This window comes from Amblyomma americanum, chromosome 1 (assembly GCF_052857255.1).
Source record: "Amblyomma americanum isolate KBUSLIRL-KWMA chromosome 1, ASM5285725v1, whole genome shotgun sequence".
Classification (NCBI taxonomy): Eukaryota; Metazoa; Arthropoda; class Arachnida; order Ixodida; family Ixodidae; genus Amblyomma; species Amblyomma americanum.
Window position 1 is genome coordinate 188,112,274 of NC_135497.1, and position 23,503 is coordinate 188,135,776.

A 23,503-nucleotide genomic window follows, 5' to 3' on the forward strand; every position below is an offset into this window, starting at 1 on the left:
GCCATGATGCCCACATTTCGATAGGGGCGAAACATAAAAACTTCTGTGTGGTGTGCAATGTCAGTGCTTGTTGAAGAACCCTAGGTGTTCTAAATTAATCCTAAGGCATCCCTCATAGCCCATGTGTCGCTTCAAGATGTTATACCCACATTCTATCACTACCATAGTCAATGAGCACCCATGGCAGGTAGACCTCATTCTATGAGCATGAAGTGAGTTCAAATGTGATGCAATTGCAAGTATTGCTCAATGTATAACATCCCAAGACACAAAAGAAAATGAAGCAAGAAAAACAGTGACTAACATTGCTTTTTCAATGGCTTCAATCCACTTTTTCTTCATCTCTTCAGTCTTAGCATACATTGTGTATGCTGTCTTGTTCTCAACATGCACCAATAACCAATAATACTGCAAAGAATAAAATAAACATGTCTCTGAAATGTTAAGGCACAGGTCAATGTTGAAACAACTTTTGTAAACGACAGATGGAACACATTTTGGCTTCTTTACAGAACGAAACAGTAATGTCTTGAGTGCCCCAGAGGAGATGACTTTAACAAACATATTAACTGTCCCCATTATTATTGCATGACAGAGAAAAATTAGAATGATATGATGGCAAGGTTTTAGAAGCTGTCCTCATAGCAAATTATATATTGAGAGAAGGGTACCCTGTTGAATAAACAGATGCCTTTATCACATGAAATAGGCAATTCCAATGGGATCACCTAGAAACACATTGTCAGCATGGTAGCCAGATGCAATATTCAGAAAAAAGCTTCGTCCAAATCATATGAGCTCAGGGCTGCAAAAGCATCTGCAGCTTCCGCCTACCTAAGTAACGATCATTAAAAATCATTTAATGCTTTATTAAAATGGCAATAGCCCAGTCTGCACATTGCAGGACTATGCAGCAAGTGAACGGAGTTGGCAGAATAATTCTTGCAAGAGCTGCATATGAAACTTCCAGGGCTAAAGGGTGCCACAGTCACATTCATATAATGTTATGACCAATTACTGCATTTAACTACTGGCCAATGAGAGTAAGGTTATCCAGATGGGTGTATGCCATAAGATCAGTGTGTGGGGGCGCTCTTGCGGGAGGCGTGGTGCAGCCACCGCTGTCGCTTAGAATCGAAGGATGGTGCTCTTTTCCATGCAAAAATAAAACTGAGGTTGCGTGCTTACTCTAGTAGCCATCCTAGCATTGGCTGGTGCATTGTCAAGTCTGTAGTCACAAAGAGCCAGGGAGGACTTGTAAATGTATTGCTCTCCCTAGGAAGGGCACAAAAAGGTGTATGAGCAAGGAACAAACCACACACAAGCATCATGCAAAACACCAGGACATTAAACACACCGAACCACACATACGACCTACAATCAGAACAGAAAACCATTCACAATGCAAAAAGCAAAAGGAACTGCAAGGGCACAGTAGTTTTCTGCTATGTACTATAATTCTAAAAAATGTAAACATAACATGTTCTTCAATATCTTTACTTTTGTTTATCCTTTCTCATGCAAAACAGAAAAGAACAAGCAATTGCAAATATTTGTGTGGTATCACTGGTTTCAGTTTCACTTTACTATTGCACCCAAGTCTAGCTTATTCCATATTCTTGTATAGTATCAATTTTGTGTCTTGGCAAATAAACCCTCTACTTTGCCTCTGGTCTCTATTATGAGCGGCTGCTCTTCTGTTCCCATCAGCAGCTGCCACTAAATCTACAACTTGCCCCAGAATTCCATTATGAGAGGCTCTCATTCAGTGGAGCTGCCAGTTCACTATGGGAGGACTAAATGACAGTTCTGTTCATTTCAAGCTCTGATGGACATTAGCTGGCACTCTTCATTTATTGGATGGCACAGTATAGCAGATCACTGAAGCAAGGTACAGGATACTGGGGAGGGGGGTCATCTGATACACATCTGAAGATAAATCTGGGGAACATTACATCACTACATTCAATTACATAGTTACCTGCCGCGGTGGCTCAGTGGTTAGGGCGCTCAGCTACTGATCAGGAGTACCCAGGTTCGAACCCGACCACAGTGGCCGCGTTTCGATGAAGACGTAGCACAAGGGTGCCAGTGTGCTATGCGATGTCAGTGCATGTTAAAGATCCCCAGGTGGTCGAAATTCAGCGCACGTTAAAGATCCCCAGGTGGTTGAAATTATTATAGAGCCTACCAATATGGCACCTCTTTCTTCCTTTCTTCTCTCAGTCCCTCCTTTATCCCTTCCCTTACAGCCCGGTTCAGGTGTCCGCCGAGATGCGAGGCAGATACTCATTTTAAGTAAAACTAATTTTCATTTTCAGTAAAACAGCTTTTTTTTTCTTTTAACTGAGAAGGGCCTAATTCAGCAAAACTGTTTTTGTTCACTCCTGGTGCTATTCGCTTCACTTAGCACCTCAGCACTCATCCAATGTACACTAAAAAAAGGAATTAAAAAACAGACAGAAACATGCAGATTAACAAAGCCTTGCTAAATGCTTCTCAGGTGCAGGTGTTCTAAAGCAGCATGCAAGTAAATAATAAAAATGCAGACACAACATGGCTAAACAATGAAGCATTCTACACCAACACGACATCAATACTGAGAACAGCAGTTACCCCGAACAGTTTATCCATGATCTGAAATGCCAGCGAAAGAAAAAAATAATAATAAGAAGGCAAATATTTGCATCACTCAGTATGACAAGAGAGTGACAGCAGTGGTGACGGTAGATACAAATTTCAGTTTTATGAATAAAAGAAAAAATTTAATAAGACAGTACTGTCTACGTCATTTGAAAACTAGTGCCAACTTCCTGAAAAACTGAAAAGTAAACTTATGCCTCACCTTCGTAGACTTGCACATCAGCATCATTCGGTCAAATATGAAAATATATCTAGAAAAAAAAAGACAATAAGCACAGTGCAACACTTAAGATTAGAATGTGCCAAGCTAACTTATTTGACGCTTAAAGGGACTATGCAATAAATTAATTGAGATTACGTAAAGCAGACGAGAGATAGGCATTTCATCACTCGTCACCCCAACGCAAGGATTTTTAAGCTAGCATCAATACCAACGAAGATATAGACGATTAAAAATTACGCTCCTCCTCTCCCCCTCAACTCATACACACGGGGCACCAGACAAAAATAAAGAAAACAGGTCTGGGACTGGGCCCCCCCCCTTTTAATACGTCATCAGATGACGTTCGCTTTGCAACTTCCGGTTGTTGCTCCTAGCCCCCCAGCAGCAGCGTCGGCGGCGTGGCAGCATCTCTCCAGTCTCTCTTCGCCTTCCTGGATTGCGGCGTGCATCGGGTTTTTTTGCTTCTCGTCTGTTGTAGTTAGCAGTAATAAACCCGGACCTCGAGGTGCGACTTCTCGCTCTTACGGCCGTGATGGGCATCGAGCCCTATGCGTGCCCACGAAGAGCCGTGCGAGTGGCTCCGGAACTCCCGACAGAAGGAGGCGGCAGAGGAAAATTGAAACCATATGCGCGAAGGCAATGCCCTGGCCCGCGCTTGCCCGAGAGGGTCGCGCGGCGGCACGAGCAGACGATTTTCACGGCTACCGGAAGTGTGCCCGTGACGTCGTGGCTGCCGTGGCTCCAGCGAATGACAGCGTGTGGTGGCCTGGCGACGTCATGGTACAGTGACGTCTTTCTTCCACGACGATTTTAGTTCCAAAATCGGTCACTACGAGCTAGAAATGTATTCTCAGTCAGCAAGATATAGAATTCGGTTTGTGTTAGGCACAGTTTTCACTCGGCAGCCAATATCCAATATACGACCAGCAGACTGATCTGCATGCGTAACCAAGTTGAAAGCCTGTCACACTATGACTAAATCAGGCCATTGGTTGTGTGGATGTTATCAGCTGAGAGTGATAAGTCAGCCTGACAACAACACAATCCAGCAACAAGTTGGCTGATTTTCAGTGTCAACATTGAATTGGCTTTGGAATAGCATTGTAATAGTGTGACAGTGCCGTAACCAGAAGGCACAAACACTAACAACACTAACATAAACAGAAGTTCTAAGCCCACTTAGCACACTGATTTGCAAACAGCCATGCTTCAAAGTTAGTTAAACCAAAAATATACCCAAATAAGGTGTCAGCCACTCAAGCATAAACCCGAGAACTAGATTGGTCGTTTTTTGGCTGAACACTTCGATCAAATTATCATTTGCTGTACTATAAAGGCCTGCGTACATAAGGAAAAAAAACCCAGAACTGTCCCCTCATGAAGCTTACGTACTGTTGGGAAGAAAACTCTACAGGACGTGAGAAAAAGTTTTTGGAGCACAGGTGTCAGGTTTTTAAGTAGTCATCTGGTTACACTACCACACATCCTGCTTTTAGTCCTGCTTTTACCTTCCCAACCAGGGTCTAGGGCCACCGATTAATAAGTTATAGTCTTCGGCTGCGGCGCATGTGTCCACGAGACTCCTGTCCTCAATAGTACACTGGTGGTAAAATCGAGGAGCACTTTTCCCATTTAAAAATGCACTTGTACTCACCAAACAACTCCTTTGACATCACTTGCTGTATGTGACATAACTCAGTAACAGAAAAAAAACATTGAACTACAAGAAGCACTAACAGTGTAATAGCCATGCATAGTGAAAATGATGTTCAAACTGAGACGGCGGTTCCCTCATTTTTACATCTCATATTGCCAGAGGTGTACCTGGAATCTTGAATCTTCACAAAGAAATCATAAATGCTGTACTATGGCTAAATTTTTTTGCCTGTGTGTAAACAAACAAAAGAAAAGCAATTCAATAAAGCAAACCATAATTTTCTCTTCATAATTCGTGTGCACTTAAACTCAATAAAGCTAATATCAGAAAGAGTCTTGTTTGCTACAAATAACAACAAGCAACACCATCATAGAGCTCTTGGTTGGGTACAGCCCTAAGAAATCTTACTTGAAGATAATGTAAAGAGTTATAGGGCCGGCATAATATTTATACAATGACTTTCAATTACTATAATGTTTGAGAACTGAACAGCAGTTGTGTCAATAATTTTAGCCACCTGCTTCAATGTGAAAACTCTTCACTCTACCAAGTTTGCAAATTATCGTGGCAGCACATTCTCTTGGTGCAGGATAAAAAAGTTTTAGTTAAAAAAAAAAAAGCCCCATAAAACCAGAAGTAGCACTGGATACACCTGTTAAGTTTGGAGCAGCTTTTTCTTCCATCTCACCATGTTTTGTACAAACATGAAAATAAACCGTATTTGTATGTATTATAACAAAAACACTTGAGTATTAACTGTTACTTACCTATTTTTAATCTTGTTGTTATCATCATGTGACCTAATTTTCAGTTCTCCATCCTTCAATAACCTTCCATAGTCTTTCAACTCCATATTTTGGGGCTGGGCAAAAAATCAGTTCCAGGCTACAGTGTGCATCATATTACATGACAAATTACACTAATATATATAAAAATATAATTTAGAAAAGCTTCACACATCCAAGATATTTGTAAACAGATCAATTTTCGAGACTTTAAGGAATAACCCGCAATTTGCAGGCCACATAACAATTTGTACGTACAAGTGCTATGCCATTTATGGTGTCAGTCTAAATTGGTCAGTAATTGTATTTGGAGCTTCTCACAGGAACACAATACAGCTTTCCCCCTCTTTGACAATGGAAAAAGCAAGAACTAATGGATGTTATACTAATACATTTTATTGGTTCATTCAGTGCTCATAAATGCACAGACTGCTTTAACTTCACGTTTACTGGCGTCGAAAAAACACACCTCCATAAACTATACTGCATGCTGCATTGACTAGCGAGTTCACTTCTGTCTCTTGCCCATGTCCTTTTGTACACACGCTGCACATCAGTGAATAAAACAACATCATGGCTTTTCTGAAAATTATGTTACAGTTAAAAATCGTTTGGCTGCAACACTCAATTGTGCAGTCTTGGGATAAACGAATAACTTAAGTTTCAGGGGGCCAGTTTTGACAGAAGCTGTAACCATGCTCTGAATAATTTTTTTTTTCAGCCATGTTGCAAAATTTAGGGTGCATAAGAGTTTGGTTTCAAACTTTCCGCACGGAACTGAAATATGAAAACAGAGTCCATGAATATATTGTATTGTTTACAGTACACATAACCATTGCAATGCACACAGTATTATAAACAAAAACAGCAATATTCTCAGGCATGAAAAAAAGATGCATGCAAATGCTTCAGCACCATGGCCATCTCAGAGTCCTCAGGGATAACATGGCCATTATGTCAAAGCAGAACTGTGCAGTGTCAAATGGTCAAGTATAAGTAAGCTCAAAGGACTATAATCGCCTAATTTTAGTTCCACGTTTTCTTCTATATAATTATGCATAAGACATAAAAACACTTTAATCAGTTAGGGGTATTCGCTTTCGACCACTGACTAATTTACAACTGAATTTTTTCGTGATGCTGTTTAGGTATCAGTTCCAACAACTGAACGATAGCTGTGACATGTAAGAAGTGCTCAGGGTTATATGAGGTGTCTTTTAGGTGTCGTTTTTTGTCATTATAGCTCTCGAAGCAGGCTGGTTTAAGCACTGTAATGAATTAAAACCATGTATCACTAATTATGTTGCAGTTTTTTTCGTGCCTCACATGATGACCTTAGCCCGTTTTACACATCACTACCATCATTCGGTACTTGAAACCGAAACAGTTTCAAGAATAAATTAAATTATAAATTATTATTGGCCGTAGGGAAATTCAATGGTTTACCAATGTATACCAATGTCTAATACACCATTTGAAAGAAGAAAACACACACTCCTTTACCCTTTTAACTGCCAAATTAATTACCAAAAAAACGTACAAAAATTGCCACTTGTTGATTTTTGGCAAAGATGACTGATGTCAGGCTTAGAACACGTGCTAAAAGTGCAAAATGCTTTCCATGAACAAGCGTTGAAAATTGCAACCAATGTAATTGCCAACCATAACTAGTCTTTGGCGGTTGGAGCAGTGCAACAACAGGCGAAACAAGTGAGACTTGTCACTGGTGATTTTGGTACACTCTTCCATGACGAGTATAGCTCAAGATTGGTAGTTAAAGGGCTAATGGAATATACCCAAGAATGGTAAGCAATGAACTTGCTTTTGTTCCAAGTGGACCGAAATTAAAATTCACATTATTTGCAATAATACATTTCACTTAAATAGAATGCAATATGTTTTCCACGTATATAGCAGCCACTTAAACATGACCCCTTGTACTTCACTTTTAACAGAAACCGCATCCTCTATTCACATAGACAACAGTAGAATGTAATGTGACCATCACCAAGCGATGTGTCTAATGAATTCACATGGTCAATTGATGATGTTGAATTTTAATGGCACTAGGACAGGTTTGGCCACAGAGCTCCATGGCACAAGGTAGTTTTGTTTGGTGGGGTGGAAGACTCATTTTTCCAAGCTTTTCCCCCCAGAGAAGCTTGCACCTATTTCATCATTGGTGGGTACCCGGTGGCATTGGGGATCGAACCCCAAACCTCCCACTTGTGATGCAACATGGTTATTTCACAATCGCAATCAAGAACGCATTTATTCAGATAAACCAGTGCAGTACTCTATTAGGCAGTGCACTAAATCCCATAATTTTTGTTAGAAGTAGACAACAGTTTTGTATATTCCTGGCTGTTTCTGCTACGAACGATACCTATGCAGCACAAGGATTACTGCTTAATAAAAAATTTAGGTTTTTTGTTCTCACTGACTGCAAGGCGCCCACATAACTAAAAAACTTGCAGAGTAAGCAGTAGCAAAAACAAAAAAAGCCCTAAAAAAATTTTTTCTACCCACTGGCTGTCACGTTACATTTTTATAATGCTGTGAAGGTTGTACAGCAGGCAACTTTGCTTGAACTGTTCTTGAAAGAAAAAAAAAATGAATATCTACAGTTTCTGCATGTTGTCATCTGATGTGCTGTTAACTCTTTATTAGGAGATAGAAGCTAATTGAAGTTGCAACAACGAATTCCAACATTATCGGAACAGCACAAAGATACAGGCATGAAAAGAGGTACGCAGACAGGGTGCTTTCAGCACCTTGTCTGCATGCCTCTTTTTATGTCCAAGTTTTTTCGGTGTTCCAGTAATGTTGAGCCAACCAACTTGCCCAAGCTTACACAAAGAGATTCAAAATTTTGCAATAAAGCTTACCAAGTCAACATCAGTAATGCTAGCTTGGATGTCGGCAATAATTTGCAGGGTCTCATTGTCCCTTTTCACCTCATTAATGTAATGAGCCAAATCCTGTAATGACAAGAGCATAACCACAATTTAGAAGAGCAAAGCAATAATCTACATCTAAAGATTTATGAACCTAAAAAATTTATTTGCATGCATTAACAGCACTTTGTTAAGCTAAAGTTGCAAAGGCAAAAATCCTAGAGGGACTCTTACAAGCATAGCTTGCAAAGCCTTCTCTAAACCATGATAGTCTTCATGGGTCTCAGCCGTGTTCTTCATTAGCTCCTGAAATTTAAGAAAGGCATGTTTAAAATACATTATGATAAGGTTTGTCACCATATGCTACTTCTAATATAGCCTGGAAAAGATGAAAAGAAGAAACATGCAACTTGACCCACCATTGTGGCTAATTAAGCCATCAACAATTACTGCTCTACTAAGCATGAGGTGGTGGGTTTAATTGCTGGTCTTGAAGGCCACATATCATTGGAGACAAAATGAGAAAATTGCCATGATTTCACATGTTACAAAACTTAAGGTGGCAGAAAGTGGAAGCCACACCTGCAATGTGCTTCACAGCTCAGGTGTAACTATGATAGGCATGCAGATTTATCATGTGAAAATACTGTTACTTTTTAGCATGAAACATAGCCAACAGTGCCATCATTTAAAATTTAACATATGTTAAGGAATTAATGCATATAAATACATGAAAGATGCAACCACAGCAGATGCGGTAATGCAGTAGCATGTTTATCATCTAGTGAGGCATTTCAAACAGCCATATTTTTACTATAACTCACCTTGAGCAGCAAGTGATATTTTAAAACTCTCTGCATGGGAACAGAAAGTAAGTCACGCAGTTTAAACTTTCCATCATTTGCTTTTTGCTGGCAGTTCTGAAATGGAATACAAATAAGCAAGCATGCTCAAAACAGCCCCACAAAGCCTCTTGCCAAACAGGAAATGAAACATTGCAAGGTTCCTTATTTTCATGCTCCCTGGTTTCATTGAGCTAAAATAGTTAGGGCAGTAGCGTAGACATCTGCTAGCCACTTTCAACTTTGTAGTGCCCTTATTATGAGCCCAAGCACATTTCATACTTGTAATTTCATAATGCAGCTTCTTCCACAAAGTCCAATATAATCACTGTTCCTGTCAATGTCAATGCTTTATTTCAGGGATGGAACAGATAGTATACACACTCACAAGCAATTGCTCACTGTTATATTAAAAGTAGCTCACCAAAACAGACTGGTTGACCAGCTGCTTTTTCGAACAAAGCTCATCAATTTGCTCTTGTGCTTTCGGTAGATTTGAGCAGTAGTCACCATATACAATAAATTTATCTTTCCAACGAAGAAAGCAATCGCTGATTTTCAGGTGCTGAGATGATATGCAGGCTTTATGTAGGTCTGCATGAAAGCCTGTATGAGTGTCCGCAAGTTCCTGCAAAGGCCACAAAAATGTGTTCAGAGGAGTGCTAGTCCAATGCTAAACTTGTTATGTTTGGTTCCTTCCACTGTCACAAGAGCTAAATGCACTGACAAAGCACACATCAGCAAATGCTTAACTTAAAACTGAACCTCAATAACACAAAAATAGCACAAAACTTAGCCTGCATATACCAGCAATTCCACGTAATCTCCATGGGCCCCCAGAGATCTTTTATGAAAATTTGTGCTTTTTCAAGGATGTCCTTGTAGATGCACACATACAAGAATTGAATAATGAAAGGCTAAGCTTGGCGCCTTGAAACACGATCAAGAGATTCACAAAGGGTGAACTACATACTTTCACAAGTCATGGTGCTTAGGAATTAATTCTCAAGCCAAACGAGCTGCTTTCACTGCTCTGCTTAAAGGAGCTTCCATGCCATGTCTAGTCAAAGCTACCATTTAGTGAACTTCTTTCCTTCGCCTTCTCTCCAGCATTGCTACCCTGCCAGAAGTTACAGCAGCTTGCTTGTAGTGACATAGAGAACACCACCCCCTGCACTGGAAGTTTCCATGCCAATTACAGCACTGTAACATATAGCCTAGTGAGCAGTTGATTTGGACACGCAGTGCTTTCATGACACCGTCTGCCTGAGCATACCTCAAAGCATGAGTGTCTGTTCTGTGTTAAAGCCACATTTAGCGTGCACCTGAGTAGGTTGCATCAAGCACACGAAACCAAAAATCATTACTGGTCAGGCACATGCTACACATGGCTCAGAATGTGGTCTCATTTTTATTGCAACTCAAGTGACTGTTGGCAGCAGTTTCCGGTTTCCCTGAAACAGTCACAGCACCACCTGCGTAGCACAGATCCCCCTGCTGCTAATGATCAGCCAATCATACAACACTTGGCCATGTGCTTTTTCTCTTTTTTTGGCATCATGTTATGCGAATTATGTTCTCTCTTTCTCTCTATGTCTGTGTGTGTGCGCGTGCACATGCATGAATGCATGTGTGTTGAACAAAAAACTCAATAAAAGCAGTTTGCAATACTAATATATTAAACTACCTTAATACCTTGTATAGAGCTTGTATGCCAGTGTGTATGATTACTCAAAGACCATACCATTCTATGATGGTCAGTGTTCACACATGTTGCAGTGGGTGGTGAAATCTGTTGCTTGTGCTGCACCTTGTTTGTCTGCATCGCAAGGCAGTGCCACTAGGCCTCATCATATTTGCACCATAATTGCTCAAGGTCCTTCCAGTGAGCTAACATGCCTCACCTGAGGCATCCTTTAAGCCAATTTCCCTCAACATTAGCAAGTAGGGTGAGGAATTCTTTGGTTTTATTTTCACTTTGTTCACATCCTTGCGTCATCCTTGTGTCATTGTGGCATACTCACATGCCCTGTGCCTGCACATATGCTCATGCTGGCTTCGGAAAACATGGATTGGCTTTCCTACTCCAACTGAAGCCTCTATAACTGGTTGCAACCAGCAAAAAGGCTAGTCAGTGGTGGTTCAAGAGTTTTATGACAATGAACTATATGCTACTGCAGTGAAGGATGGCAAAGACTGAAATGAACAAGGTGTCAAAGATGACACAGAGGCCATTTTACAGTTAACATCACAAACTGAACTCCTCAACTCACTTTTACCTAAACAAAAAGATATGGAGTAGTGTACTTTTTCATCAATATCATACTTCATGGGGGAGTCCTTGAATAATCTCAGATGGAGGCAAGGCAGTTTGTGATGGCCACAGTTTGAGAACCACTGCTACATACATAAAATTTTACAATAAACACAATATTAAATATAGTAAAGACCTGAAAACTAACACAAACTAACACCTAATATGCATGCATCAACTTTTTCTACACAAAACAGATACCACTGAATCAAAAATATTTCATGCAAACCCACATGAAAACATGCACATACTAAACAAGAAAATGTTCACAGCACTGACCTTTATGTGCTTGAAAATAATCTCATTTTCTTCAGGAGTCAAGACATCCTTCAAAGGGCGCATAAAATCCTTGATGAACAGAAGAAAACAAAATACCCTGAGAAGTGGTTTACTGCTTTCTTGAATAAGACACTCATTTTGAAACCTATTAGATAAACTAAACAGGGTAAGCTACTTTGCACATCACACAAAATAATCAAGTGTTAACAGCTTTGAATGAATACACATCATATAAACAAAAGTAGAAGTCCGGACTTGTAATGGCAATACTCGAACAATAGATTTTTTCCTATTGTTATGCTAGTTACACTACAAAAAAGCGCTCTGCTAACAGCTGAACAGCTATTTTTTTTTAAAGCAAAAAATAGAGATGCAGTTTGTGTATTTTACGATGTAGGTGCCAAAGCAGCTGCCATAATAACACCACATGCACCTTTGGCACTTTGACTAACAGCCAGCAACTGGTTTAAGAAATGGATCTAGTTGGGAAACAAAACAACGTCATTAAACTGCTTGATTTTATAATGTAATTTTTTTTGTGTGATGTGGGGTGTTTCTGAACACTACTGCAAGGTATTGTGGCAAAGTTCTCCGATACGCACAGAATGCAGCAGACTATTAATACAAAAACACAATTAATTTCTTTTTTTTTTAATGTCAGCTTAAGTAGCACAACAGGATCACACAGTTTACACTGCAGTTTTTTATATGGGCCTTATGAGGAGTTCGTGCGACCTTTTCCGGTAAGTTTATCACATTACATTGTTATAGTTTTGTTATAAGGACAGACAGTTGCCACTGATCTTTTTGGCTGACTACCTGTTCGAGACAAGTCTCTCACAGAACAGCAAGAATTCAGTGCCAATGGCCCACAGCAGCCCCCTTCAAACAATGCAGCAAATGTGTCACATTCAACCATATTGTATAGCGATTCATTGCTCTGGGTGGCTCTGATGGCTCCTTTGCACATGGTTAACCATTATTTGTATATGTACAGTGGGACGGGGCTTTTGTTTTTAAATTTTAGAAGATAAAGTGGACAGGCTGACACAGGCCAATATAGTAAAAGCAGTTCACTCATGATAAGTAATAAAATGGGTTCTGCTCACTCACAACTGACAACAGTACACGGTACATAGATTTATCAGTGGAATTGAACCTCGCCAGCCATACAGGAGACATGGAACTGATAAAAAGCTGCGACTGATGAAAATTTTCGATTATGACATAACTCGCAGAGTGGGTGGAATATACAAATAAGATAATATGAAGCGTCTGTTCGGCTAAGTTTCTCATAGGATGAACAAATTTGTTAATCTTAAATTCAGTGTACTTTTAATAAGAATGTAATGCTACTGCACTGTTCCAAGTTGTCCACTAATGACTGAAATGCAGTTTGAACTTGTGCAAAAGAAGTAACAAAAAACCTGGTGGCTGAAAGATAGTAGAATGATTACTTTTTTCCTATGTCATGTTTTGTGATCCATGAAAAGAAAGAAATTTGCATTTTAATCAATCAGGTACACGTCAACACACTTGTAACAAAATTCACAGAGGAAAATGATAGTAGTTGATGAATACAAGAGCTGGCTTGAATTGGCTGGCAGAACATGTTTTTAAGAATTATTGAAATAAAGTGCTATATCTAATTTTTGTGCTGTTTAAAAATATTTTAAAAGCAAATCCACCAGTGCAAAAGACACCAAATACTTACCCGAGTAATCATATTGAGAGCCTCAATATAGTTTTTTTCAGTTTCTATGAGCTCTTTGATACAGTAGTCTCTTTTTTCTAAAGGTGCAGTGGGAGCAACGGCAGGAACCTAAGGCATGACAAAGCAAAAAACTGGAATATCATGGAGAAGTTCATACTGACCCTACTCTTTGTACTGCTTATACTACTTTACGTGCAAGCTTCACTTAAAAGCTTGGCAGAAAATGCTTTCAAAAAGGGCACATTTTTTCTTTATCGTTTTGAAACTCTGGAAGCACACATTTATAAAGGAGCACAGACTTAAAAAGCATGCAGGAAGGCCCAGCACTTTTAAGAAATACATCATCTACAGGAAGTGCTAGAAAATATCACCCACGCACTTGCCAACTTGAATTTCACTGACACTAACTCGAAGCAGTGATGGTAGAATAATACTGCTTGAATTTTATTAGAAATAGCCAAACATATCAATTCATACTGTACCTTTTATGACAGATGTTACAATAATAAGAAAACTAAAGTCTAATACTGATAATACATGCAATGTCGCAATGGTAAGCATTGGGGTAGACAGAAAGGACTATTTGGTCTATTAAACTTGGTAAAGAGGCACATTACATCTCATTAAGTCACCTTAATTCAGCAATCGAAAACTTTAACTTGTAGTGCATGGTTGCAACAAATACATCTGCCTATCATAAGCTATTATATGCATCTTATTGCAAATGAAAAGGTCTGCTATTTTATTACTGATTCATGTAAAGGTAAATATAACTAACCAAAGGCACAAAATTCAGTACTGATAACATCAATAACTCCTGTGCCAGAATACTAGCAGAAATAAGAATGTCGATTACAGCAAGTATATGAACTCTTTCTGAACCAACTCAAATTTTGCTTACAACTGCAATACTCCCTTATTTTCGGAACAGACTCTCCCAACGTTTGCAATAGGTGCATCCCATCCACCTTTGCCAACTCAAGAGAGTAGCGAGTATTTGGGAGGCTGATATTTTGATATGAGAAATGGAGAATTTTGTGCATTCCTGACTAAATGATATTTGAGTACTTTCTGAACATACACGGAGCTATTTTTATTCAGCCATCTACAACTAAACCAAACAATTGCTGCTTATGTATTCGAATTTAGGCTTTCTAGCATGTATTGCCACACAGCATTGCTGACTGAAAATATTATAATACGTAGACAATTTCCCGTATGGTGCCATGGTCTTATCAAAGCTCCTATATTTCACACACCATACTATATGCTATAAAAAAAGAAACAAAATTCACATGTGAAAATTATCGAAAGGAAAAAAAAACGAAGTTGAAAAGCGGTACCAAGAAGATACCAGAAATATATCAGCAGGTAGAATGTTTTACATTGTAATGACTGCTCGAATCATTGCAGCACTCATTCAAAATTGGCAGGTGGGGCAGTGACAGGGCGCATACCTGTACCCTCCGATATGCACAGAGGTCTTCGTAGATGTCCTCATCATCATTGGTCACTGCCTCGTACTCATACTCGCCAAACTCGCCAAAGGCCTCGTTGCTGACATGCACAAGACATGCATGATTGAGCACATGGCAACAAGGCAGCACACACACACATAAGAGCAAACAAGCATGGTAGAGAGCAAAAAAAAAATAGCTTAGTTACACATATGCTTCACAACATGCACTGGCATCTACCACAGAAACATATCCCATTAACTGGAGAAATTTTACTCATACTGTTCAAAGCAAGAACGCTGATATTCTGATCTTAGCTAGTCATAGCCTCAACTACTGACAACGAAACAACAGAGTTGCTGCTAGCTGTTCTCATCACTTTTGCAGCCAACTGGTTTCTGTAAAAGAAGGTGAATATGGACTGAAATGACAATCCATTGAGGTTGAGAAACAAGTACTTAACACCAATTAGACGAAAAGAAAATACAATAAAAACACCGATCATGCCAGCATCCAACAAACATGCAACAAACAGTGCACATGAGTATGCGTACAATTAACGCACATGTAAATGATGAAGATGCCGCACACAGTAAAGCGAAAATGATGACATTAATAAAATAGGTATGTTCAAACTCCCCCACATCTTGCTATTCATTTTCCTGCAAAGAAAAGAGACTTTCAGCAACCTGCGGCTTCACGCCAAAACAGGTCCACTAGTCAAATGACTTCTGCTTCAGTTGAGACAATGTACAGCTGACACCCTTTCACACTGGTGAATGTAGGCAGGAGAAGTATCCTAACAAAAGCATGCCGACAAGCAGTAGTTACTCCACGAGACCAAGCTCAAAGCAACAGACATGCTAACAACTGCTGTGGCAGTAACAAATATGCATTTACTATTTTTTTTTTGCACAAAGTAGAACAAATACAGCCACAAAAAGCAGAGAACCATGCTCTTACCATTCACTCCTGGAAGGAAAGTGAAAGGAAATATGTGGGCATATGCTATGCTGGTTCACAAAATGTGCTGCTTCTGTGAGCTCAAAGGAACACAATCATTTGGAAAGATTTGATAATTTACGTATTCTGCATATAAACCAAGTAAATTTAACTCCCTTTGATCTCCCAAAACACACAGACTAGCTTATTAACATGGCACTTGTTTTATCACCTTGTTTCCACTTATTGCAAGCTCCTAAGAATAAGCAATATTTGATCTCAATATGAGAAAATAGAAGTGAAGCCAAACTCGCGAACTTTCCAGTTGATGCTCAAGTGTTCTTCCTCAAAGGAAGTTCAGCTTTACTCTGCGGCTCTTACTGTGTAATTCCCTCCTTATGTTACATCTGGTGGAGGAGCTCAGTGGGCATGCTCAAGACCCCTCTAACAATTAAGTGCTGTACCAGCACAGTCTTTGACAGCATAAGTTTACGCTGCTATATGCCAGGCACTCATGTTGCAATTAAACAGAAGCTGCCACTCATAATAGCACCTAAAAAAATGCCATCGGCAAAAAGTGAAATGAGGCAGTACCCAGTGTAGCCATATACTGTTAGCACTTATTTCTATTAGCATCAAAGAAAGAGAAGGGTCAGGTATACAGCATCTTATTTGACGTATGTACTTCACAATGAAGTTTAAGATAAGCCGGCCGACCCATATTCTGAAATTTTAGCTTGGAACTTGCAGCTGGGAACTACAGTAAAATCTCGTTACTACGAACATAAGATTAACGAAATTTTCAGATTTACGAATTTCTTCTAAATCCCCGCCAAAATGCCTATGTTTTCAATGTAAAAAACTTTCAGTACTACGAATTTCAGATTACCGGATATTTCAGAATAACGTATGTAATTTAATCTCTCAATCGTCGCAAGACGCTTCGTTATTACGAAGTTCCGTCGAAGTTTCGTACTAAATCCCTGAAGCTGACGCCTATCATCATCATCCGAAGCAGCAGCTATGCGCTGGGGAACCCGTTGCAACGGATACAGCCCCAGCAGCATCGGCATCAACGCGAGTGTCGCGTTGAATGGCTAGGCGGTGCAAGCTACCGCCCGATACAAAGGGTAAAGCCATTATAATTCGTCCATCATGCAGCGTGTGGTCGCATACTGCGCCGTAGAGAGGAGGCGCTGGCCGTAGTCGTGAGCATATTCAGCGCAGTGTCACCAAGTTGACAGCAAATGGTAGGATCTGCAAAGTTATCGGCGCTGTGATTGTGTTGTGCATTTTCGCTTAAAGAAAAAGTGGACATTCTGTCGCAGCTGAATGCTGGAAAAAAGCAAGTGGACTTGTGCAGGGAGCTTGACATCACACCGTCAACAAAGGCAACGATGCTCAAAGATCTAGACAAGATCATAAAACTACATCGAGAGTCGCAGCTGGCTCCCTCAAGAAAACGTCTGCGGCTGGGCAACTACCGTGGACAAGGCGGATTGCCGTGGACAGCGACTTATGTGGACAGCGACAGCGTGGCGGCTACATCCGCGGAGCTCACCACCGAAGACATCATGAATCAAGTACGTGAGCAAGAAGAATGTATTAGCGACGAAGACGATGCCGACACTGGATCAGCGCACGAAGAGGAAGAGATTTTTTCCGGCTCGGATGTCCTAGTCTTTCTAGAGAAGACCCGATCATTCCTCGGGCGCTGCAAAGATGTCCCCGATGACGTGCACAGGAAGGTCGAGGATGTGGAGGCGTTCGTCCTGCAACGCTTGTCGTCTACTCGCCAGAAGAAGATAACAGACTTCTTCAAGCAATAAATTGTAGTTAAACTGTGCCCAGCGTTATCGTTTATTAATTACTTACCAACACGTAAATCTGCAAAGGTACGTAATTTTAGTTCTTGTGATGCATTACTGACATGAAAATAATGGTTTTTCAGTACTACGATATTTCAAATATAACGAATTAAATTCGGCAGTCCTGTGAAGTTCGTTGTAACGAGATTCTACTGTAATAAATTTCACTTTAAATGTGGTGATTTGTGCTACCTATTTCTTCCACATTTTAACAACGAGTTCACTGATTCCAAAAAGCTAAGGTTACAAGAGTAAGTGCATCAAGCTTTAAGCCGTTACTTATACACAGGGGTTGGACATTTCGATTTAAACTGAAAAAGACCGATAAAAGTCCACCAAATCCAGTTTTCGAAATTCAGTTTTAACCGAAAAACGTCAGTATTCTTGGCATACAAGGCATAGGTAGCTGGTTGTTGGATGCAAATTACACTCAGCCAAAGCTGAAATTAAGTAAGCAGAAAGCAAGGAGCATGATGCAACGATAGTGTTGTTGATTAAGCTTTGAAGTTGTGCAATTTGAGAGAATGCTCTGGTAGCATACATGCCTTTTGATGACCTGGAAGCACCACATCCTCGCCGCCTGCCAGCTAAGCACTGTTGGTTCACTATCATCACCAGCTTAGAGCATTTAGTCATCTAAGCAGGTTAATAAACTGCATGCAGCACACTGACACGAAACCATGCATGGGCATCACGAAAATGCTGCATGCAGCACACTGACACGAAACCATGCATGGGCATCATGAAAATGCGTTCTGGCTACCGTGACAATTGGGTGGCAGTTCCATTTCTGCCATTGACACACAGACCACGTGATGCCCCGCCCTCACTAGTTGCCCAGTACAACAACCCAGCATTAAAATGTCAACATTGTTCTTAGAAGTAAAGTTCCACTTGTGATTTTGTCTTCTGGCTACCTCATTTCACTTGAGTTACTCTTTTAATGATGATAGCAACTTCTTCTACAAGCACAGCTCCAAGTACTGCCACTGGCACGCTAATTACTGGTAAATATATTGTTCATGATGACAAAAACACCGAGATAGACCAATTGACTTTTGACCACAAAAGATTCCTGCATTAAATCGCCAAAAAAGGTCAGTATTTCATTTGCCGAAAATAATACCCACTGAAAAACACCGAAACTTTGATTCTTAAATAAAAACCGAAAAAAGTCCGCCAAATTTGCAAAAAACAAAAACCGAAAAGTCCAACTCCTACTTATACATACGGAACAAGGTTTTATTTCCAGGAAATAAAAACAAATCCTGTGATGCAGACATCCCTACTGGAGTGCCCATTTAGCCTTACTGGTACAGCATAGCTCACAGTTGAAGTACCTCCCAGACAAACGAGAAACACATATCACCATGTGCGTCTCCAATGTCACGACTCCATTTGGTTCATACTTTAACTGCTCGAAATCGCGTCATAATAAAACAGACATAACTGTATGCTTTGTAAAAAGAGCAAAAGCAGTACATCCCATGCTAAAGCCTTGTCAAGAACATTTTCCTTCTCTTAAAAATTGCAGTTGATGGCATCAGAAACTGGATGCAGAAAGTGCACTTAAAGGAGCTCATGAGACTTGGTCTGGATTCAGGAATGGAAAGTTGTGCATTATGGGTTTTCAAGCACATAAGCATGCTAAGGCTATCATGTGCCAAACAAGGTTAAAAGTGGCCGCAGTCATATGAACAGCCACAATAAAAAATGCCATCAAATACAAGTAAAAAATGCTGGGCCTTTCCGAGAAACCACAAAGAATGTGTCATGGGGTGCAGAGCCAGTTTTACTTGGACGAGGCACTACCTCATTAACCCGCAGGGTGACGTAGCATAAATCTTCATAAACATCCTCTTCGCGTGTTCGACGAGGTGTTACAGGGAAATCGAAGACCACCATTGTGTCATCATTGTGGCTGGAAAGGGTCATGGCACCAGGCTTATATGATCAACACTTCAAAAACCAAGCTACTTCTAAACGTTGACAGTGAAAGTACTCAGCATAAATGACATTTAAGAGACACCCAGGAAAGCAAGGACTTGATTTTGGAAGTTATGAGAACACTCTTGGAGCCAATTTTCTTCAAAAATGACGTTTTTCATTTTTATTTCCTTTTATAACCGCCAACATTTTTTTAGCTTCTGCACAAAAAATTACGATTCTAGCTAGTGCCATTTAAAAGTTATAGGCTAAATTTTTACTTGCACAGTCCTAAATGAAGCAAGCAAATAAAGAAAAATGGCGAGCTGCTAGATGTGTAAAAAGACACGAGGGAAGCGTTCAAGGAGAACCTTCCTATAGGTATGGAGTATTTTAGCACTCTAGGACTTTGCTTTCTCGTGTATATAGAAACTTGTGCATATAGAACTTCTAAGCTTCATTATTATTTTTCTCAAAATGCAATTTTGTTCATTTCTGTGTTAAGTCAACATGAATAAAGTTACATTCAGTGAAAATTTTCTCTTGAAATTTGGCACGCTCATTGGGTATGGCACGCTGATTGATTAAGTACCAAGACGTAATAAATTAAGATTTTTGAGATCCATTAACAATTTTTCATGTTGTGGCCTGTTAACTGAATATCCGTGCTTTCGGAAAAACATTTTCAGTGCATGTTTTCAGTTTCTTTGCAATAACTGCCAAAAAACTCATCACAGACTTTTTGTTCTAGTTCACTGCATAACTAATGGCAGACCTGCATAAATTCCAAAGAATGATGGTGTACATTAGATTGTTTGCAAGTTATCACTTTTGGCGTGAGAATAAAATTTAGCACTTTTAAGGAAGATGTGATCATTTAGAAATTACAAAACATTTTTACAAACCTTTATACCCACTGATGATATTAACATGGTATGCCTAACAATTCAAAGCAGTAAAAGAAACTTTATTTCATAAAATAAACATTCTTCCATCAAGAGTTGTGTCTAAAGGCCGACGAAAAAATGTTGAAAAAGTTTGCAGCTTAGACATTCCAAGTGTTTGCTGTTCCTGCCCATTAAAAGCTTAAGGTACTCAATTTGTTGTTATCCTAAAAACTATCTATAATTAGAAAATAAGCTCATTAAAAATGGATTGTAGAACTTCCCATGGTGTGTTTTCTTCATGGGACCACATAATGTCTTTAAGGGCTTAGAATTATTGCAGTAGACTTTTGTAGTACACTTTTGTAGCACACTTTTGTAGCACACTTTTGTAGCACACTTTTGTAGCACACTTTTGTAGTACAGTTTTCAAGTTTAATTACGCATTTTCTAATCTCCCTTTGCTTTCTCCACTACCCTTAGCGACTGTGGTGTGCCATCCCACAGAGCGGGTAAATAACTAAACATAATACCAATTGTCTGGTTTTCATCTGCATATTAATCACTGTCTTTGGGACCAAAACATCTCCTTGTCAAGGGCAATGGCCTAAGGACACCTAAGACTTTTTCTGCAGGATTATCAACTTTCTCAAATGTATGGGTGCATTTTTTTCTTTGAATTTTCACAACACCATGGTGGGACGCAGAAAAAAATGAACATGACATTTCCTCTTGAAATCCTCTTGAAATGACTGACACTGGTTTGCCATCAACCAGATAGCAAATGGCCCATGCATTCACAAGTGCAGTTACCACAATCATCTCCGCTGGGACTACAGTCCACCCTCTTTTATGAAGACTTGTAGTCAAGAACATCTTGAAGTTTCATGATTGATTCACATTTTCTGGTTGCCTTGCCAGTGTCGACAAGACTGGCGTCACATTCTGCAACAGACTTCATTATGTACATAGACCTTTTGCCCACCTATTTTATCACCTTGGCTCCATCTTAACTCCATGACACATGAGGCATCTGTGAAAAATGTTGCATTAGGTGCAATTTGTCTAATGATGCGTAGATGCATAGTGGGTCAACAGCAAGTTGCCACAATTCTTCCAGCACATAGATTCATCAAGCCTAACAAAGCCTGACGCAACAAAATTGTTTTTCCCTGAATTCGCTTTTTCTATTAAATACGTCACTTTCACACTACACAAAAGGACTCATTTTTCATACCAGCAAAGCTGGCAAATGCAACAAAGTTCACCAGTGACCGAACTAGAGAGGTTTGTTTACAAGGAAAGTCAAAGAGGTCGAACTGAGTGATGATTCTAAAGACTGCTACTCAGCACTGATAAAAAAAGAAATAGGCAGAAAAAGATGAATGATGAGTGATGAGGGGGACAGAAAAGAATTGCGAACATATAAAGCACAAATTTGTCACCTCACTACCGTGAGTCGAGACCCGCGGTGCTTAAAAAGTGAAATAGCCCTCTAACTGCATGCAGAGATTTCCAAGCCACTGGCCAAGTTCCCATATTAGGCCCGCTGATAGTGGCCCGGCGTCAAAATAGGCCATGGAAGCAGCCAACACCAGCCTTTGCAAGTGTACAAGGGGCAAACTATGATAATGTGATCCGTAATCTCAAAGATGTTACGTGAAGCACTGTTTCCAGAGTCTGCATTACCAAACAGATGCAGAAGCTTAGAAGATGTAGACAATATGCAGAAGCTTAGTGTGATTGCACAGAATGCCCCAAGAAAATTTAAAGGCCATGTTGTGTTCCAGCCTATGGAGGCAGCCATGGTGAATGCCCATTTGGTCCTAATGTCTCTCTGTCGCATTGCGCTTAAAGCTGGAAAGAAGGCACATGGCATACCATCCCGAAACCAGAAGGCGTGGTTATGCACCATGGCTGTTCAAGACCAAGTTCAAAGGTATTAATATGCTGCCAAGATACAAAGCTTTGGAGAATATAATGAAGAAAGAGATCCCCAAGTAAAACACCATAATAGAACCTGTCATAAAAAGCTTAGAGTAGTCAGCAAACCGAGAAGATTTGAAAAGAAAATAAATATTGCATTACAACAAAAAAAAAACATCCAAAAACCACAAGACAATTATCATGTATCATCATAGTAATGAACATACTAACAATGCAAGAAACCCAAGAAAATCCCAACAATAGTATGAAAAAAATTCATACATCAAAATATCCAAACAAGAGAGAAGAATCCATATGGTAAAAATTAAAAAACAAAAGCATGCAATGATTGTTAAAATTATGAAGGAAATGGGGTAGGGTTAACACTGAACAATAAGCTGCTCCGCTATCCAGTTATAGTAAATCCAAAAGCCTGCTTACCATATTAGTGCATACTTTAGTTGGTAGATTTAAGTTGTTTTGCAGAGAGAAATGCTAGTTTTTCCAAGTAGTTAGACTAGAGACGAACCAGAATGCAATAATTCCCAGGTTAAATCTGATTAGCTCATTAATTCAAATAATGTGCAGTTCTTAGGAAAACAGAGTGACATAGAGTATAGAGGGGACCACATGTAACGAACACAGTTTGATTTGGGATATGTGCATAAGTAGATCTAAATGAGACTGATATAAACGTCACCAGGCACTCTCACAATAATTCAGGTAACTATGAATAAATGCATAGTAAAACGTGATTAGTGTGCATTTGGCAAAGTGGTTGCATGGTTTCAGACTTCACATGGCTTATGAAATATTGTTTAATAAGGTAAATATGCGGGGTGCACTTCAAATATATATCAAGATCTATGCCAAGGAAGGTACAGTAATGAAAACTGCAGTTATGTAAGATCAATTTTCGACCCGCGAGCTAAAAGGCATGTACTTGATCTTGGGCTGGTTAATTATCAGTATGCTTTTCGGGTACAATGTACTTATATTAGATCATGACTTAGTTGTTCACATGCTTATTGAATTTTTCATGTCTGCTAAATGCTGTCATGTCATCTGCATACAAAAGATACTGTGCTGCTGTTGATGATGATGATGAAAAGCACAACGATAAATTATTGACACAAATTAAAAATA

General features: G+C 39.6%; 1 protein-coding gene across 4 annotated transcripts in view; it reads right to left on the reverse strand.

The window, feature by feature from the left end:
- Positions 1-23,503, reverse strand: part of LOC144114387 (proto-oncogene vav-like) — a 196,643-nt gene that overhangs the window by 50,598 nt on the left and 122,542 nt on the right. The window contains exons 5-16 of one of the 4 annotated variants that reach the window (XM_077648085.1): positions 14,812-14,911; positions 13,355-13,462; positions 11,641-11,709; positions 9,472-9,675; positions 9,030-9,125; positions 8,440-8,511; positions 8,197-8,289; positions 5,291-5,385; positions 2,846-2,894; positions 2,617-2,637; positions 1,189-1,275; positions 305-408 (exon numbers count right to left, since the gene is read on the reverse strand). In XM_077648085.1, the coding sequence (XP_077504211.1) occupies positions 305-408; positions 1,189-1,275; positions 2,617-2,637; positions 2,846-2,894; positions 5,291-5,385; positions 8,197-8,289; positions 8,440-8,511; positions 9,030-9,125; positions 9,472-9,675; positions 11,641-11,709; positions 13,355-13,462; positions 14,812-14,911 (1,098 nt within the window). Of the gene's footprint in view, positions 1-304; positions 409-1,188; positions 1,276-2,616; positions 2,638-2,845; positions 2,895-5,290; positions 5,386-8,196; positions 8,290-8,439; positions 8,512-9,029; positions 9,126-9,471; positions 9,676-11,640; positions 11,710-13,354; positions 13,463-14,811; positions 14,912-19,433; positions 19,543-23,503 lie in introns of all 4 variants that reach the window. The other 3 variants (XM_077648084.1, XM_077648087.1, XM_077648086.1) reach the window with 3 other exon arrangements.